We start from the raw sequence: 19,816 nt of genomic DNA, 5'->3' as shown, positions 1-19,816 counted from the left end.
AGCACAGGAGCGTGGGCCCTGTGCCTTACCTGGGAGTGTGACCCAAACCTTCACACCTGATGGGTCTGGGCCTCTGGAAATCAAACACTTCCGTTATTGGACTTAATTACATCCCTCCCAACCAAATTCTTATGTTGAAGACCTAAAGACCAATGAGACTCTATTTGAAGATAGAGCCTTGAAGGAAGTAATTAAGGCTCAACAAGATCATAAGGATGGAGCCCTAATATGATAGAACTGGTGTCTTTATAAGAAGAGCAAGAGGGCTTCCCTGGTGCCGCAATGGTTGAGAATCCGCCTGCCAGTGAAGGGCACACGGGTTCGAGCCCTGGTCCGGGAGGATCCCACGTGCCGCGGAGCAGCTGGGCCTGTGCGCCACAACTGCTGAGCCTGTGCTCTGGAGCCCATGAGCCACAACTACTGAGCCCACATGCTACAATTACTGAGGCCCGCATGCCTAGAGCCCGTGCTCTGCAGCAAGAGAGGCCACCACGATGAGAAGCCCGCACACTGCAATGAGGTGTAGACCCTGCATGCCGCAACTAGAGAAAGCCCGCTCGCAGCAACAAAGACCCAACGCAGCCAAAAATAAATTAATTAATTAATTTATAAAAAAAGAAGAGCAAGAGACACCAGAGATAGACTTTTTGTTTTTTCTTTTTTTTTTTGGTGGGGGTGGTGCTGTGGCCATGCTGAGTGGCTTGTGGGATCTTAGTTCCCCGACCAGGGATCAAACCCAGGCCCTCGGCAGTGAAAGTATGGAGTCCTAATCACTGGACCACCAGGGAATTCCGTCTCTCTCTTTTTCAATTCCCCTGTGCTCACAAAGGAAAGGCTGTGAGGTCACTGCCTGCAAGCCAGGAAGAGAGGCCCCACCAGACACTAACCCTGCTGGCATCTTGATCTTGGACTTCCAACCTCCAGAACTGTGAGCAAATTAATTTGTTTTTAAGTATCCCAGCCGATGGTATTCTATCATGGCAGCTTGAGCAGCCTTTCTCAGGCTGGGTTGCTGCATTTGTCTGTTTAAATTACAGGGAACGTGAGAGAACCAGGAAGCGCCCAGTCTACCACTTCTGAATGGATTCCTCCTGCCCTCATTGTGTGATAGTAGCTCCACCCCTTTCTGCAGATTAGGGTAAATTACTCCTTCCTCGAGAAGAGGGAACTCCTCTTCTTACCTGCTGGTCTCTGGGTACATGGAGTCCAAACTTCTCTGGAGGCAACAGTAATGTGTAGAGGTGTAGTTCCATGGTATCCTTGTGGTACACCTTATAAGAGTGCCCCTTTTGAGAACCAGGACCCCCAACCCTGTGGAGATGTGAAGGCAGGAACTGTAAAATCCCCCCGTGGGTGATTGAAAGTAATGGTAAATGAGGTGACACCTGTTTCCAAACCTTGGTCCTGGACCCACCTTATTTTCCTATTGAGAACATGGCACTACATAAAGGTCTCTGATTTAATAATACACTGCATCCAGAAAGATGTATCCCCATCCCTTCAAGATGTTTCCTCAAAGATGGAGCTTTAGTTGCATCTTCAGAAGGCCTGTCCAGCATTCTGTGTGGCTGGCAGCCCCTGGGTGGTGCAAACTGTGATATGACCAGTGGATCTCATGGTCATGGCCCAGCCTGCACCTCCTTCACTGTGAAGTTGGCCCCTGGTCAGATACTCTGCTAAGAGCAATTCCAAGTCTGTGCATCAGGAATTTCAATGGTCACCAGGTAGCAGTGCTGGCTAAAGTTCTGAGGACCAGAAAAGAAGATCCGTACGTGGAATAGGTGTCTGTCCCAGTGAAGATGAACCTCTGGTCCTCCAAGGATGGAGGGGACAGAAAGCAAGTCAATTTGTCAATTAGCAGCTAGTTGGTCACTCAAGAGACAGTGCTATATCAAGGCCCGGTATTGGTCTCTAATGCTGACAAGTTGAACATTCAGGGGCAGGTGTCGGAATTCTAAAGTCAATGTTCACCCGCTCGATGCCCATGCCTCGGCTGAACAGGTTGGTAGCCACAAGAATTCACTGTTGAAAATCTTTAAACTGTTGATACTGAGAAAGCCTTTGTGAGAAAGGAAAGCAGAAAAATGTTGAAAGTCCCCTCTTTAATGGCCTCTTGTCCTCGCAAGGACACAAAACATCTTCCTCATCTCTGACTCACCTCTCCTCCTGGGGCATCCCACAGAGGATGGCAATGGCTGGGAAGTTTTGCTCCACTAGGAGGCGGGCCAGGGCAATGCAACGCTGCACAGACCTCAAAAGCATCATTATGTGTTGGGGGAGGGGGGTGGTGGTGAGAATGAGGAGATGTGGGCTCCCAGGCAGGCTGCCTTAAACTCCTTGAGCTCACAGCCACCCTCAGACATGGCCCTGTCCACCAAAGGGCCCAGGAGCCAGGCCCACACACAAGTGCACAGGCACTAGACCTAAGATTCCCAGGGCCCTGGACCCAGCTTCCCGAAACCCGTGGACCCAGCTCCACCCATCAGTGGGCAGGCACCAGCCCCAGGACACTCTGGGCCCCAGCACTATCCACCAGCAAGTTGATACCAGCCTCGGGACCAGCCTCACATACCAATCAGCAGGCTCCAACACCAGAACCCACTAAACCTCAACTCCCTCCACCAGTGAACGGATACCACCCCCAGGACCACCACAGCCCCAAGTCTGACAGGGCAGGACCCAGCCCACCTACCAGCAGGGCAATGCCAGCCCCAGGTCCTGCTGGGCCTCAGTGCCATACACCAGCAATACAACACCAGTTCTGGGATACCTGGGCCCAGCAGCCAGAGAACCCAGGTCCTGGCTCTGCCTGCCAGGGGGCCAGCACTAGCCCCAGGGCCCAGTTTCACCCACTGGTGAGTGGGCACCAGCCCTGGGATCATCTGGACCCCAACCCCACCCACCAACAGGTGGACACTGGCCCAGGGACCAACACAGCCCCGCAGCCTGCATTGTCAGGACCCAACCAACACACCAGCAGGCTGGCACCAGTCCCGGGACTTCCTAAGCTCCAGCCCTGCCCACCAGCAGGTCAACTCCTGCTCTGGGACACCTTGGGCCCATCAGCCTGCTGCCCTGAGATCCAGCCCCATCCACCAGCAAGTTGACACCAGCTTTGGGACCCCCAGGGTCCCGCAATCAGAGACCCCAGGACCCAGCTCCACCTCCCAGTGAGTGGGCACAAGCCCTGGGATAACCCATGCCCCGGCCCCACCCACCAGCAGGCCAACACCAGCTTTGGGATACCTTAGACTCCTCAGCCAGCCACCCCAAGATTCAGCCCCACCCACCAGCATACCAACACTAGATCCGGGAACCCGAACCCACAACCATACCCCCCCGGAACCTGGATCTGCCCACCAGTGAGCCAGCTTTAGCCCCAGGACCCCCTGGGATCCCACACAAGCTACCTCATGACCCAGCCCTGCCAAACAGCAGCCATCAGCTTCTGCACAAGGCAAGGCCTGGCAATCAACCAGACCAGGGGCCAGCCATGTCTACTAGATGGTCCACAGTAGTCAGCCCACCACAACAGAAGGACTCACACAGCCCACATAGGGGGCACCCCTAGAGCATATAGCTTTGGTGACCAGAGAGGAGTGTACAGCTGGGATGCATAATGTCTCCTACAAAAGGCCACTTTTCCAAGATCAGGAAATGTAACCAATCTATCAGATACATAGAAACAAGAACAGCAAGTTAGCCAAAATGAGGCAACAAAGGAGACTAGAAATCAACTACAAGAAAAAATCTACAAGAAACACAAACACATGGAAGCTAAACAACATGCTAATGGATCACCAAAGAAATCAAAGGAGAAATTTAAAAATACCTAGAGACTACTGAAACAAAAACACAATGATCCAAAATCTATGGGACACACAGAACTGGAACAAATAATCCTAAAATTTATATGGACCACAAAAGACCTGAAACTGCCAAAGCAATCTTGAGAAAAAAAATCAAAGCTGGAAGTATCATACTCCCTCATTTCAGATTATTCTGCAAAGCTACAGTAATCAAAACAGCATAGTACTGGCACAAAAACAGACACATAATAAACTCACACATCTAGCCAGTTAATCTACAACTAAGGAGGCAAGAATATACAATGGAAAAAAGTCTCTTCAACAAGTGGTGATGGGAAAACTGACAGCTACATGTAAAAGAATGAGATTAGAAAATTTCCTCATACCATATATAAAAATAAACTCAAAATGGATTTAAGACCTAAATGTAAGACCTGAAACCATAAAACTCCTAGAAGAGAAGACAGGCAGAACACCCTCTGACATAAATAGCAGCCATGTTTTTTCAGATCTGTCTCCTAAGGCAAAGGAAACAAAACAAAAGCAAAAGTAACCATGTGGGACCTAATTAAACTCTCATAAGCTCTTTTTTTTTTGGTCACGCCGAGTGGTGGCAGTGAAAGCAACGAGTCCTAACCACTGGACTGCCAGGGAATGCATCCAAAAATAAATAAATAAAAATAAATAATTTAAAAAATACTACTAGACATAAATAAAACTTATTATATAAAGAAAGACTATTAGATACAGGAATAACAAAAATAAATATACACAGTAACAAATCTATGTTTACATTTATCTATCTTCATCCCTTCATTTCCATGACTATGAGATCCACAGCTCATCCAATAGATTTGAACTGATCCAAATACCAGCCTTTTCTTTAGTTCTCACAAAGCCAAATCCACAGACTCTATTATAATTCACAACTTAGGACTGCACACTGCAAGTTATTGGATGTTAGTCAATTTTGGAGTTCATAACCTGAAACAGAAACTCAGATGGTTGGGAACTCCCTGGTGGTCCAGTGGTTAAGACTCCATGCTCCCAATGCAAGGGACCCAGGTTCAATCCCTGGTTGGGGAACTAGATCCTGCATGCCACAACTAAGATCCCACATGCCTCAAGTAAGACCCAGCACAGCCAAATGAATTAAAAAAAAAAAAAAAAACCCTCAGATGGTTGAAATGTCTAATTTTCAGGAAGGATACTTCGTTATTTGTGCATCATTTAGATTGTCTTACACAAGTTTTATTTTCTTAACAGCTGCTTATCTTGCTTTTAATTTATAAATGTGGTTAGTTTCACTTCAGTGTTGAATGTTGTGGGCTGTTTAATCGTATACTAGTTTCCCTTAACTGTAACAACAGTAGTTTGGGCCTCTTATGTCCCAATAAGTAGGACTTTAGCCTGTGCATACACTGCAGTTCAAAAATGAACCATGTATAACTCTATCACCGAGAGACAAGAAGGAAAGCTTCTCTCCTCCAAAATTTTACAGGGATTCTTTTTCTACTGAAAAATGGGAACCTGCCAGCTAATGGGGAACATGAGGTCTCTGACCTCATCTAAAGGTGCTTCAGCCCTTCAAGAACCATTGACCTGCAGGAAGGTCTTCCTCTCTGGTTCTTGGACCCCCACACCATGGAAGAGGCCATCTTCCCTCCGAATTCAGTGTGATGTCCCAGATAGCAAGCTGGTTAGCAGCTGCCCACTCTCCAGCAACCTTGCTTTCTGAGGCATGTTTTCCTGTCTGAGGACCTATCTTTTCCTAAAAGATCGAAGCTGGAACCATCCATCCCCTTCTGAGCCACAGAGGTGTGGCTGTGCCCTACATCCACAACAGGACATCACAGGACACACTGCAGGAAGTCTGATATGTATACCTAAGGCTCACACAGTGGGTGCACAAGGCTGTTGTTCTAATGCAGATTTGATGGGAGGGCTCACCAGTTCAACAAAGCTTGAAACTGGTACCAGTGTATAGTGCCCAGACTTACCAGAGAAGGCAAACCGTGACGATGTGCAATGTACAACAGGGACAAGGAAAAAGGTCCCTCTGGGCCAGCAAGAAGAGAAAAGGGAAACAGAGGGAGAAGCAATACTTGAGCCAGGTCAATGGGTATGAGCATTCAAGTCAGGTAGACCTGGGGGTGAATCTTCCTGGCTTTTCCACCAACCAGCTGTGGAGCCTTGAGCACATCCGGCCCAGAGAGGGCCCCAGCCCATACTTACTGAATTGAGTGCTGAGTGAAAATTCTCTGACCACTTCCTCATCTGCCAACCAGTAATGCAATTCCTACCTTGCAGATTTGAGAGAAAACACACAGTGCTAAGAAAAACAGACACAAGACATGCAGTAGGCTGGGGACCAGGGTTCTAAAGCAAGTTCTGCCTAACCTGGCAGGAGCATTCTCACACCAGGGAACATGAGTTCCTGAACTCTGTCTGGGGCCAGGTTAGGAGGCGGGCCGGTGCAGCAGAGCAGGGCAGGGGCAGGGCCAGGCACTGAAGCGAGGCCACAGCCCGGAGGGAGCCAGTTCCTGGTGGCTGTTGGGTGGCTCAGACAGCTCCTTGCCTCCCCAGCCATGGTTCTCCCTTTGCCCTGGCTCTCCCGAAGCTGCTGCCGTCGCCTCCTCCTGCCACCCTGGCCCCTGGCACTCCAGGGCTCCTGGAGGTGCTGCTCCCAGGGTCCCAAGGCAAGTACAGAAAAGACTAGCTCCACAGGCGCTGGGCAGATGTCACCTTCCAGGGTAAGTGGCACCAAGAGTGAGGGTGGAGGGCAAATTTGTACTGGGGGAAGGAATCCCCTCCCATCTCACCCTGTACCACAGGCCAGGTGAGTGCAGATACTACCCCCACACCTAGAGCATGCTGCCTAGCTCCTCAGTTCCCCAGCACCCTCCCTGCCCCCACCCCACTCCAGACCTCAGGGCACCCTCTACCTACACCCCTCCCTCCCTACACAGTCCACGAAGTCCTTGAACAGGAATTTCCCCTCATCCAACAGTTAATTATTTCTCAGGGCCAGTTGGGACAGCCAGTTCTCCCCTTCCCATACATAAGTCCCCTTCACACAGAAGTCCAGTTATAGCCCCTGGGCTGTGATCTCTAACTTTCCCCCTCCCCCCAGGCCTATGCCTAAGACAGGAAGCAGTACAGATGTACTGCTGTTAAGGTCATGTGTACTGCAAGCACTGCAATACAGACCTTAAACTAATGGTGCTGAAAAACAGGAAGGAGGCAGTGAACCTCAGCCCCCTGCCCTGGCTGATGTTCTCTCCCTAACACCCACCTCTGCCAGGACCCCTGGCCCCGCCCCACAGCTGAGCTGGCCCAAGCTGAGGAGCTGCTGGAGCAGCAGTTGGAGCTGTACCAGGCCCTGCTCGAAGGGCAAGAGGGGGCCTGGGAAGCCCAGGCCCTGGTGCTCAAGATCCAGAAGCTGAAGGAACAGATGAGGAGACACAGAGAGAGCCTGGGAGAAGACACCTAAGCTTTCCACCAGTTGCCACTTCACCCTTCTACACTGGAAATACTGCACACTACCCTCCCTCCCCAGCCCCTTTGATCAGAAACATCCCAGCCTCTCCCAGGCCACTAAGGAAATGGAAGAAACCACCACCAAGGGCCAGAAATTGCAAAGTAGTGAGAAGCCACGGCCTCTGCAGTCTTTTCAGTGACATCCCCCAGTCTGACACTTCCTACTGACCTCCACCCCACAGCAGTGTACACAGTCCCCACGGGAATTTACTCCAGATTATGCCCTAAAATAGCCTCACCCCATATCCAATAAAGGGACGGTGCGCTTACAGACACCACAGACGCATGTGTTTTTTAGTTTTGTTAAAAAAAATTTTGACAAATCAGGGAAATGGGGGTTTAGGAGTGGTGGCGATGCAAAAGAGGGAAGCCATGGGGTGGGGGACGGGGTCATCAAGGGTAGGCGGCAGCAGTGTCTCCTTCACCCCCACGCCTGGCATCATCTCCTGAAGAGGAGCAGACTGTCACACTCCAGAATGGGTGGGGAGTTCTCTACCGCGTCTGTTCAACTGAAGAAAAACATGGCAGTTAGAATAAGGTATGGAAAAGAAAAAGCTAGGTTGGTAGAAAAGGCCCCCCCACCCCCGAAATACATGCAGATGTTTGTGCAGTGTGTGGGTCAGAGGATACATTTGGGGGTAAAAAAAGAAATACTTCGATGAGAAGTAATCTGATGAGAAGAGACTCCATAAGAGGTCAACTAAACATCCCAACAGGGCATCAAGATGGGGGTGCGGGGGAAAAAACAGATGACAAATTTGTCAAGTGCCCACTATGCACCAGGGGCTTTAAGAAAAAAACCCTCTAAGGAACAAGGAGAACCTAAAGGACTGGGGAAGCCAGTTTCATGAGATCATTACTCACTGTAGGAGGAGATGTCTATCTCATCAGGCAGCTCACTAATATTGACTTCAAAGCGATCCTGCACATCATTGAGAATCTTGGCATCATTCTCATCTGACACAAACGTGATGGCCAAGCCCTTGGTGCCAAACCGGCCTGCTCTGGCCACCTGGAAGGAGACAGATGATAGAATTGGTAGACCCCAAAGAAGGAAGACACCCAAGAGGAGGGGTGAAGATGTACGGTATGAAAACATAAAGAAACTAAGCGGGTGGGAGAGGACACTAGGATACCTTCCGGGTGTGGGGCTTACCCGATGCAGGTAGGTGTCAGAATCCTCAGGCATGTCGTAGTTAAAGGCAATGTTCACCCGCTCGATGTCCATGCCTCGGCCAAACAGGTTGGTAGCCACAAGAATTCGTCGTTGAAAATCTTTAAACTGCTGATACCGAGAAAGCCTTTGTGAGAAAGGAAAGCAGAAAAATGTTGAGGTTCCTTGCTCTCAAGGGTCTGTTTTCCTCGCAAGGACACAAAGCACCTTCCCCATCTCTGACTCACCTCTCCTCCTGAGGCATCCCACGGTGGATGGCAATAGCTGGGAAGTTCTGCTCCACCAGGAGCTGGGCCAGGGCAATGCAACGCTGCACAGACTTCACAAATATCACCACCTGTGTGTGTGTGTGTGTGTACATATAAGATTGGAGGGGATGTGCGTCCATGTGGGTGTGTGTGACAGATTACGTGCAAGAGTTTTCAGTAATTACACTCTTCTAAAAGAACTCCTCTTAGTCCCCATCACGTATTTCCTCTTCTGCTCTAAATATTACTTAGCCTTTCCCTCTTGGCTCTGATTTTTCCTGAGCAGACAGACATGCTGCAGAGAAGGTATGGAAAACAGTAACTAAAATTACCAGACATATTAGGAGACAAGGATGAAGTCACCTCACGAGTGGTAAAAATTTGAACTGAAGTCTGGAAAGACCACGACCAATATTCCAACTCACCAAAACGTCAAATGTAAGAACTTACCCTAATTCTAGAAAGTTTTTAGTGCAAGCAAATCACACAACAGGTAAAGTGATGGAACACTTCTCCCTCAGTAAGTAGTAAAAGAAACAAAACTTAAGAACCGAACAGGCCTAATATATTTCCGGACTTTCACCACCTTATTCAAACTCTTCAAGGATTTTATAATTTGAGCTTTATTTTGTTGAATACCTATGCCAGCCATGGAACAGAAAAGCAGTTCCCACCTTGCTCACGGCTCAGTGCCACCAAAAGACATTTTTCTCTCATTTAACAGAATTTTCATTTAAGAGAATTTTTCCACCATTCTTTCACATGACACACATGGTTTCCTCAATAAAAGGATATATTATAAAGGTTCCTGCAACAGTTGGAGACGTGCTCATTCTCCCTACTGGACCTTGAACAACTGACCTGGTTGAATTCAAGGACATCCAGAAGGTCAAAGAGCTTCCGGTTCTTCTCGTTGTCCTTCAGTTTCACGTAGTACTGCTGCAACCCATGCAGCGTCAGCTTCGTCTCATCATCCACGAAGATCTCCATTGGCTGGGGGGGAGGGGGGAGGGAAGGGGTGGGGAACGGGAGGAGGGCAGAGTGGGGGGGTTAAACCTGGGGGGGTGGAGGAAGTTGATCTCCAATACACCCCATGGCGGGATGGGGAGAAGAGAGGAGATTGGAAACCCAACCCCACCCCCAAAAATACCCACATTTTAATGTGGTCTTTTCCACAGTAGATCTAATTTCCTTCCTATCAGTTGAGTTTTAAGATTTTCCAACTGAAAATTTTCACCGGAAAGAAACTTTGCAGGGAGGAAAAAACAGTACAACCACCCAATGGCAAGATGCCATTACCTCAAATGGAGGTGGTGGAGGAAAGAAAACAATGGGAGGTGATTCTCCAAGAGAGGACATGATCCAAACACCTGGGAAATGATGGAAAACAGTGACTCGAGGTCAGAATAACTCCATCAGAGCTGGTTTAATACCGGGGAGAGGAGAAGGACTACTCCATTTTATGCTCTCAACTACGAGAATCATATCCCCATTAGGAAGGTGGATGTCTTCCATATCCCTATTAGGACGGTGGAAGATCAGAATGCTTCAGTGGACATAAATCAAAATGCCATGAAAAGAGAAGCAAAAATTACTCAAGATGAGCAACAACTTGCCCTCGGACCACAAGGAAACAGTTTTAAATAAGACTGGTCTCAACTAAAAATCAAACCACCTATACTGTTACGTGGAAGGTATTAATAAGTGGTGCTAAGAAACAAATTCAGAGCAGCAGTTATTCACTCATCTTTAAAAACAAAACAAAACATATACACACACAACCCTTGAAGGGAAGGAAGGCAGCATTAAAAAAAAAAAAAAGGCGGAAACTGACCCAAGACTCAACTCCAAAGCCCAACTTTCCTAGCACTCTTCACTAACTTGAAGACATAGTTAACATAAAACCCCAGGGTCCAAGATTTCGGGAAAGGATGTGTGCGTCATGGGAGAAAACCAGAAGCCCAATCTCAGAAGTCAGACTAGCAAAGGCAGGCTTTCCAAAGAGAAGTTCCATGGCTTCTTTCAGATCTAATCTGAGCCCCAAGTACAGCTGAAGAGTTTTGGTCCCATGGGAAGGAGCAGAGCAGGGAGGGAAAGAACACACTCCACTGCTTATACAATGGCCCCACCTAGCCCCAGACCCTAGCACCCACCTGGTTACATCCAAGTGGAGCTCCTCACTTTACCTTTCCCATATCCCTCTAAGTATTAAAAAAAAAAAAAGTGTTTAAAAAATGAAAAAAAATCTACCACCCCATTCAGAACACCCCTCCCCACCAACACAAATGGAGGGAAACAGGGAACACGGCACGCCTTGGGTTCAGGAAAAAAACCGGGAACGGAAAAAGAGGCTGGTTTGGTCCTCGGCTTCCTGGTCAGGTTCCCCGCGGCCTCCGCTGCCGCCATCCACCGCCGGGTGCCGTCCGCATTCCCCCGCCGCGCCACGGTGCTTCTCTGCTGCCGGCTCACATCAACCGAGGTTCCGGATGGGTGCGAGGAGGTACGGGTGGGAAGGAGTATGGACTCGGGGATTGAGGTGCCAAAGGCCCCCACCCCTGGAGGTGGGGAGGAAGCGGATTCATCTGTGCTGTTTGCTCTTCTTTTGGACATGCCCTGCCATCTGTCTGTCCCTCTCTTGCTCTCCTGCCACCGGGACATTATGAGTTTGGGGAGCAGAAGGCTCTGGTTGTATGCTCGATGCCACCTTGAGGGTGCGTGGCTGTAGGGAGTATGTAGGAGACGATGGGTGGGTGGTAGGGCAGAAAATCCTGCCCTCCCCCAAAAGGGAGAAGAGGTTCAAAAATGCTGTGATTTAAAAAAAAAGTCGAACACTTCCCGCTCTCACGTTAACCCGACCAAGTCTTCCGGAGTTTCCCTGGCGCCCGCGCAGACCCTAAGACTAACTGTCTCTGCCTCTATGTGTCTCTTCAAGGAGTCATCACTCCCAAATGGGCATGTGCCCCCTTCTTGGCGCTTGAAGGACAAGGGAGTCTGGAGGAAGAGGGCGCGGAGGGGGAGGAGGCAGCGGGCGGGGAGTGGAGGGAGAGAAGGTAGAAGGGTATTTACGTCTTGCATGAACTTGCGGCAGACTGGGCGAATCTCTTTGCTCAAGGTAGCACTGAACATCATGACCTGCTTCTCATGGGGGGTCATGCGAAAAATTTCCTGGACATCCCGACGCATGTCTACAAGAAATAGAAACTATAGTAAAAGAGAAGCATATATCGTAAACAAAGACCAGAAACAGGTGTACCAATGAGGTAAAGACTGTTGGTAAGCAAGAGTCTCGGTTCAGGGGAAGATTTGCCTCAGGCCTCTCTCTACTCTATTTTCTCCAACCACCATATAATCATATCCATAGTAATAACACAGTGGAAAGAACAATGGATTTGGGACCAGGTTCCAGCTGTGTATTTTAACCACACAAGAAATTAGATGAAACCCCAAAGCCCACAACTAAAACATGGGGATAAAGCCCACTGCAGAGGCTCACCAAGATAAGCCCTTTGAAAAATGCTTTACAAGGAAGGCCCTTCTCCCTAATCCTCTCTCCCCAATCTCCAACTGTCTACAAATATCGCGCACCTATTACATTCCAGCTGTCAGAGTCCATTCCACGCTTCCTCTGGATCACACTGTCCTATCCAGTCAGGCAAATATGACATCTCTACTTGGAGCCCACCTTATAGCTCGCCATCTAGAATAGCCAAAGATCATTTGGAATGACTTATCCCTGGGGCTATGTCGATCCCTACTCTCTCATTCACCAAATTTGAGTTCTTACAAAACATTTTCCTTACTTAACCCCACTTAGCACACCAGAATACCACACCACACAAATTCCCACAAACACCCTCCACATTAATTCTAGAACTTAAGTCTAGAGATCTATTCAGCTATAAATTCTGACAATATATGCTGAGCTGAGGATGCCAAAAGAGTAGACTGTCTCCTCGTCCGGCTCAAGTCCCTCCCCTATGACACCCACTATAGGGTTTTACAAAGGAGAATGGTGGTGTGACTAATATCCAACATCAGCAAAGTCCCTTCTCTCAAAGATAAACATCACCAAAAGAAAGAATGTAACACCCTCCTCCTTGATCACTAAGGATGCTTAAAAAGCCTAACAAAGACTGACCAGGGAAGCCAGAGCCATCAGTCATGGGTGATAGATTAAGAGTCGTCCTGGCACTAAAGTGCTCCAGTATCAAATAAACATCATTTGGCTCCAAAAGGCAACTCCCAGATCACTAGCCCAGTCCCAGCACTGCTACTCACCGAGCTGTTCAAGCATCTTATCGCATTCATCCAAGATAAAGTGTTTAATGTGTTTGAGATTGAGGCTCTTATTTCGAGCCAGGGCTAGGATGCGGCCAGGGGTCCCCACGACGATATGCGGGCAGTTCTTCTTCAGCACCTCTTCATCTTTCTTGATAGACAGACCACCAAAAAACACTGCGACCTGCCAATCCAGGAGAAAAGAGTATCTCACGAGGAAGGAAAGAATTCAACCTCCCCAAGGTTCCCATCCTTTCAGTTTACTGTAAACCAAGTCTTAGAACACTTCAGAGCTAAAAGGAACATAGGAGATCACCTAATCTAAAATTATTATATCCCCCAAACATTAAAGCTAAGAAACAAAAGTGACCTGCCCTAAATTACATGGCTGACTGAGGCAGTGAGGACCAGCATTTAGTTCTTCTGACTTAATCTAACAATCTTCCTTCCCCAAGGCCAGGCTTCACTGTAAAAATGAGGACGGCAAGAAATCACCGGAGTGTCAAGTACCAAAAAAAGGTCATGGACATCAAGTTTTCCTAAATGACCCCAGATTTTTAAACTCCTTTGCATAAACCCTATGAAATTACTGACTCAGGCTAAATATACTACTCCATGTTAAAACCATTAGGGGAATGGTTGTTGAGGATCTGGGCCTTAATACCCTCTCAAATAGCACCAAAAACTGCTTTTTAGTTTCAAGGGGGAAAGATCAGACTGACAGGACCCTAATTCTAGGGTAAATCTAAAACCATTAACTGTGGGACAGGCAGGTTTGCAACAAAACAGGAGATAACACAGCATCATCTATGAAGAATTCTTGCCAAAAATGTTTAACTTGAACCAGTTAAGCTTTCAAATATAAATTTCAGTTTAGGGACTTCCCTGGCAGTCCAGTGGTCAAGAAGCCACGCTTCCTATGCAGGGGGCATGGGTTCGATCCCTATCAGGGAACTCAGATCCCACATGCCGAGTGGCGCGGCAAAGGGAGGAAGGAAGGGAAAGAGGGAGAGCGAGAGGGAGAAAGAGAGAAAGAAAGCAAGAAAGCAAGAAAGCTCAGTTTATAGGAAACACTGGGAGGGAAGAACAAGTTAAAACAATACAAGGGAGTAAAACCAGACAAACTCAGAGGTAAGACATTCTGCAGAACTAGCCCAACGTCTTAAACAAATCACTGAAGCATAATTCTGAGCAAAAGAAAGAAAAGTAAAACTATGTCATGACAATTTATACTTGATCTTGACACCAAGACCATCCTCTTTTGAGTCCACAAGGTGATGAGTCAGACCTATAGAGGAAGAAGTGCAATCCTAGCTCTCTACTGAGCTCAATGACAAATGTTTCCATAGTCATTAACAGTGGAAACGGTTTCCTGGTTTTCAACTTATAGAATCAACCTACCAACAAGACTGCTTGCTAAAAGGACAGAAAGTAAACCGCAATGAAACTGACAATATAAGAATACAAACATACATAACACACACACCAGCTTTCAGACTATGTTTAGAAAATTTAAATTAACAGTTTTCAAATGCTAGGAGAAAAAGTGTAAACAAGCTAAATAATCTTTCACGAAAAAGTCAAAAAGGCCTTTAAATTGACAAACTGAGAAAACAGCACCGAATACTCGGTTTCACAGAACATCAGAACTTAAAAAAAGAAGTTAACTAGTGGTATTCTGTGAAGTACGATTAGATGGGAGAACAGAAATCTTTTCGTTATAAGGCCCTCTGGATTACCTATGCACTTTTACCAGCCACAGATTCTACTTTTACTACTTTGGTTTTAAACAAATTACTTTTAGTTTAGGGCTATTACTTACACATTCCTAGTTCTACATATAAATTAAAAATCAATTATGAGGAAAATTACAACAATCTGAACAAAAATACTGTTTTTTTTTTCACCCAAGGAGGACAGTAAGTTATATACACCAAGCATATGTTTATGCTTCTCAAACTCCAATTACCCGAGAATCTTGTCAGAACATATATTCATACTCGGTAGGACTGGGGTAGAACTCATGCAATCTACATTTCCAACATTTGTCAGTCCCAAATGACACTGAAACCACGGGTCTGGGAACCACACCCTGAATATCAATGCACAAGCATATTTATAAAACGTGTTAAAAACCAAAGCAAACAATAAGGCTTCTCCAAAATCAAAATACAGCAGACATCTCTGAAAGTATAATGCATTCCCAAATGAGCCCCAGAATATAAACCTCTTATACACCTAAGTTGCAGAAACTTACTACGTACTACGTGTAACTGAGATTTGTGTATAGGTATTTAACACCTGTGGGATGTGAAGACTGCTGATCTAACAAGTCTCCAATGCCTCCAACTCTCCACACCCTCACTCCCCCAGGTCTCTTTACCCTGGCTTACCTTGACGTTGGGCATGTATTTAGAGAAGCGTTCATATTCCTTGCTGATCTGAAAAGCCAACTCCCGAGTGTGACACATCACCAGTACAGACACCTGGGGGGGGGGGAGTAGATGGAGACACACATACAGTATATCCCTTCACCAGGTATGTCACAAAAGCACACCCAGCAGATCACAGGTGACTACAATTCTGGATCTAAATCATTAACCCCGTGATTATTACAGAATATTCTCATGGCTATCGGTCAAGGATGATAAAGGTCATCTTAACAACAAGCACTCCTGGTTCTGAATGCATCATGTAGCAGAGACGAAAATACCCTTCCTGAACATTACTAGCCGAAATGCCTTCCCCAGCACTCTCCCCAAGTGTACCTGCCCAGTAACTGGCTCCAGCTGTTGCAGTGTAGCCAGCACAAACACCGCTGTCTTTCCCATGCCTGACTTGGCCTGGCATAGGACATCCATTCCCAGGATGGCCTGAGGGATGCATTCATGCTGGACTAGAAGTAGGGGGAAAAAAAGATAAATTAGTTTCCAGAGAACTCCGCCACCTTTTTCACCAGGCCAAACCCATTTCTCACCACTCAATTCTTAAGTTGTTCTTGTCAATTTCCAGACCCTTTCTACCTCTCTGCCCCCTCAATCAAAGTGATTCCCAAATCAGACCTTCCCAGTTCCTTCTAACATAGCCTTTTCCAGCTCCAGGGCCCAAAGTCCTGCTAGCAATCCTCTTGCATCTACCAACTGGACGCCTTAGGTGCTCCTGATTCTGTCTGAATGTTCCTTCATCTGTAGCAATCCATGAATTTTGAGTGCCTGCCACAGGCCATTTCTCATACTTAGATTATCATGCTTTGGGGCACATAACCCTGCAACAACCTTGAACAAAATGAAGAACTTGGTACATGACCCAAAAGCCAGCCATAAAGGTTTCCAGAGACCAGAGTTGGCCTGGCCCAAGGGTCCAACCAGCTCCTCTCTGGAAATTTTAAATTAAAAGTCAGAGAGACAAAATTAAAAACAGGCAAGAAAAAAAGTCCCTCTAAGTTGCTTTTAGATCACTAGCACTTACATGCTATCATGAATGAAAGACCAACTTATATAAACCTCTTCTATTGCTAAAATAGTTCTTGGTACTTATTTCCTGGTCTATCCTGAATATAAATCTGTATCACCTGAGGGACCATGACCATACTGTTTCCTGTATCCTTAAAGAACCTAATGAATACTCCATGCCCAACACAAAATTTACCTTCTGATGGATGCTCAAAGCCACAGTCAACAATGGCCCGGAGCAACTCTGGCTTGAGCAGGAAGTCACGAAAGCCAGAGCTGTGAATGGAGACGTAGGAGCCCTTGACATCCTTCTTGGCAGGGGCCTCAGCCCCATCTCCCCCAGCTGCTGTCTCCACCTCATCATCTTCATAATCCAAGAGCTCGTTGTCCACATCGTTCTCTGCCATAACTGGGCCGGCAGGGGGAGAAGGGGAGGGGTCTCTGGATGAGTTCACGCAGAATAAGGGAAGACAGAGGAGGAAAGTGGGGGCTTGAGGAACAGTAGAGAAAAAGAAACACACTAGTTTCTGACAGAAGAGCTGGGGGAAAAAAAAAGAGAGAAAACTCATCAGTCATGAGCAGAGCCTTCACCATCTTTTCCATCCCAACACTCTTTTCACCTTCCCTAAACTAGAAAACATTTACCTGGAAAAAAAAATAATAAAGAAGCACAAGACATAAAAGCGAAAGGCAAACATAATACTAGGAATGGGAAAAGTGGGCCCAGGAGAAGTGGTTAGGACGTAAGTTCCCAAAAAGATAGGATCGGAGCAGAAACCGGAAAGTTGGAAGGGCAAAACCGACTTAAAAACTCCTGGTCTGTGACAGTAACGAGGAAAAAAAAATACACGTCTGAAAAACACAGTACTACTAATGACTTAAAATGGAGAATGGAGATGAAAGTGACAAAACGAAAAGTCCTCAACGGAAGACCCTGTGCTTTCCCTATAATCTCAAGGTGTCGACAGCAGCCATCAGTCAAGGGTGATAGATTACGGTCGTCATTACGCAAAGCGCTCACTTTTCAAAATGAAAACATCATGTGGCTGCCATCCACCTCTCGCAGCATTCCAGCCTCCCACTCCTCAATAACCTCCTTCTGGAGCTTAAGAAATCCTTGTGTAATTAATGACGGAGAGAGAGGCCTAGAGAAATGGCTCGGCCGGGAAAAAACCCACTCCTCCATCATACGATGAATAAAATAGAACACAATAATTAAGAAAGATGTATTCTCGTTCCGGCTAACAGAAGCTTTACCAAGTGACCTCCCATCACCGTTATGTTACTCCTAGGTGTAGCTCATTTCCGAAAACACACAACGACACCACTGGTAAACATTTGGAAAACACTCCAGATAATAGTGGGCAATCCGAGATGAGAGAAGTCCAACTAGGCCCACAAGTCGGGGCTCCTTCCATTCCCACCACGATCCGAGGTAAGCGGGAAAGTGAGAAGAGCCCCGCCCTCTGCAAATGCCCAGGACCAGAAGACGCCTAGCGCCGCCTCTCAACTGTCGCTGGGTTCTGAGGTAACTGAGGGTCCCACCGAAAGAGCGAGGAGCAAAGGAAGCACAATGGCGCCGGGGCCACCATCTTGGATTGAGCCCCCCTGGCTTCCCTACCTCCCCCCGAAGTTTCTTGATCTCGAGGGATGCAAGTAATGGAAATAACAACCCAATCAGACTCCAGCGACCAGACCATAGCCTGTACAAGGGTTATCAGGAGGCCGTGCGACAGGATGGCCGCAGAGAAACGCAGATGGAGGCGGATGGTGCCGAAGGCCAAAGCTTACCTGAGCAAGGCGAAGGCGTATGGCGGCGGTAACAGCGACGAAAGAAGGAATCTGCCTTCACTTCCGGTTCCCGGCTTCCCTCTACCCCGGCCTCCCGCCTTACGACCGCGCAGACGTAAGGGACCGGAAGAAGGACCTTCCACGGTTCTATAGTTCCGCGCGTTCCAGGGTTGCCTTTAGAAAATGCCTGTGTGGAAAAGAAAATTTTTTTTAAGCCACTTCTAACTCCTCCACTACTACTAGTAACAAAAGGCATAAAGGAAGCTAGCATCCTCCCCATTGTTATCTTTTTTCTCTTGTCCTGCTCTTTTCCACGCCTCTCTCTTCATTTACGTTCTTGCCGCACAGGCCTTCTCTCTGGGCACCCCTCCGTGGGCGCAGGAGGCCCCAAGGTGGCGGGATTTCGAGTTCCCACGGGGTCCTTGGCCCGATAGTCAAGGTGACCTGGGGACGTTGGCACTGGAGCTAGGGAACGACCAGCCCCAGCTGTGGGAAGTGAGTCGTGCTCACGAGTCCTACCTCTACCCTTTCACCAGCCCTGGAGCCGGTGGACGGCATTTGCCTAATGTTGGCCGATGTAGCTGATGCCTTAAGGGCCCTGAGGTTCGTGGGCGTGGGCTGGAATCAGGAAGGGGTTCTGAATCCACTGAGTGGGGGACCCAAATGTTAACGATAAACGCTAGAGCTTGAGAGTTAAATAACTTTTTATAAGTGTTGTTAATTCTACCGGAATGTGCTTAGCCCTGCCCCCAATAGCCCCTTGGTTCAGCCTGGATTTTTTTTTCCTGAATGAAACATTTGATATCTCTCACCCCGCTTTTGTATGCTACAGAAGTCAGATGTGACTTAACAAAACTGACAACAGACGTTTGGCCCCTTACCTGTTATCACACTTAACCATTTAACACCAAGGTGTACCATTATTCCCATGCTATATCAAGCAAACAGATTCAGAGAAATAAAGCAACATGTCCAAAGTAATACAGCTAGTAAGGTGACAGAGCCAGGATGTAAACACCTCTCTATTCTCTACTGTATCCTGACTCCCTGCTTAAAGAGTCTGGTTAATAAATACACACTACAGATTACCTCACTGGTTCAAGTGCTTAGTGAAGTAGGCTCGTTTTCTGTGGCCAAAAGAAATAACAGTGATCCAAGGATGATGTTACAGAGTGCAGTTTTTCAAACCCACAATATCAATCTTTTTCAACAGTATTTATCAACTGCCTGTCCTGTGCCAAGTGCTATCCTAAGATCTGGGGACACAGCAGTGAACAGCCCTGTCCTCACAGAGTTCACATAACAGGGGAGACAACACATACACATGTCAAGTATCAATAGGTGCTATGAAGGAAAATAAAGCAAGGTAAGGGGCAGAGTGCTTGTTCCTACACCCCAGCTGTTCTCTACAGTGACCATCTATAGTCCTCAGGTTCACAAAGGAGGAACCACGTGTTTCTCACTTTAGAGAAAAAATAATGTACCATTTGCTTTTGTTTCTCAAAGCTCCAACACTTTTTGGGT

The 19,816-nt window shown here is 47.3% G+C and overlaps 2 protein-coding genes across 3 annotated transcripts; one reads left to right on the top strand and one right to left on the bottom strand.

Annotated features, from left to right (window-relative positions):
• The first annotated feature begins 6,397 nt into the window (after nt 1-6,397).
• On the top strand, nt 6,398-7,302 carry MCCD1 (mitochondrial coiled-coil domain 1). Its single transcript, XM_007459601.1, has 2 exons — nt 6,398-6,562; nt 7,114-7,302. The coding sequence occupies exons 1-2, from the start codon at nt 6,398-6,400 to the stop codon at nt 7,300-7,302; spliced, it is 354 nt and encodes a 117-aa protein (XP_007459663.1).
• A 317-nt stretch (nt 7,303-7,619) lies between these two features.
• On the bottom strand, nt 7,620-18,792 carry DDX39B (DExD-box helicase 39B). 2 transcript variants are annotated; one of them, XM_007459587.1, is made up of 11 exons: nt 18,293-18,792; nt 16,698-17,040; nt 15,818-15,945; nt 15,443-15,535; nt 13,050-13,233; nt 11,838-11,956; nt 9,633-9,764; nt 8,751-8,860; nt 8,506-8,650; nt 8,214-8,361; nt 7,620-7,858 (listed from the first exon to the last, which is right to left on the bottom strand). In XM_007459587.1, exons 2-11 carry the CDS (start codon nt 16,906-16,908, stop codon nt 7,842-7,844), a joined length of 1,287 nt encoding a protein of 428 aa, XP_007459649.1. In that variant the 5' UTR covers nt 16,909-17,040; nt 18,293-18,792; the 3' UTR covers nt 7,620-7,841. The 2 variants fall into 2 exon arrangements, with proteins under 2 accessions (XP_007459649.1, XP_007459648.1); XM_007459586.1 differs by having other exon boundaries at nt 16,698-16,910.
• Between the last annotated feature and the right edge of the window lie 1,024 nt (nt 18,793-19,816).

Source organism: Lipotes vexillifer, unplaced genomic scaffold, assembly GCF_000442215.2.
Source record: "Lipotes vexillifer unplaced genomic scaffold, Lipotes_vexillifer_v1.1 scaffold862, whole genome shotgun sequence".
NCBI lineage: Eukaryota > Metazoa > Chordata > Mammalia > Artiodactyla > Lipotidae > Lipotes > Lipotes vexillifer.
Note: the sequence above shows the minus strand (reverse complement) of the source record. Positions and strands in the feature narration are given on the sequence as shown.

Coding starts and splice junctions, on each gene's coding strand:
- DDX39B (XM_007459586.1), bottom strand. CDS start 18,572: ATGGGGAGGATGCTAGCTTCCTTTATGCCTTTTGTTACTAGTAGTAGT. Junction 8,861..9,632: donor ATGTCCTTGAATTCAACCAG/GTCAGTTGTTCA, acceptor ACACACACACAG/GTGGTGATATTTGTGAAGTC. Junction 8,651..8,750: donor GGGATGCCTCAGGAGGAGAG/GTGAGTCAGAGA, acceptor TTTCTCACAAAG/GCTTTCTCGGTATCAGCAGT.
- MCCD1 (XM_007459601.1), top strand. CDS start 6,398: ATGGTTCTCCCTTTGCCCTGGCTCTCCCGAAGCTGCTGCCGTCGCCTC. Junction 6,563..7,113: donor GGCAGATGTCACCTTCCAGG/GTAAGTGGCACC, acceptor CACCTCTGCCAG/GACCCCTGGCCCCGCCCCAC.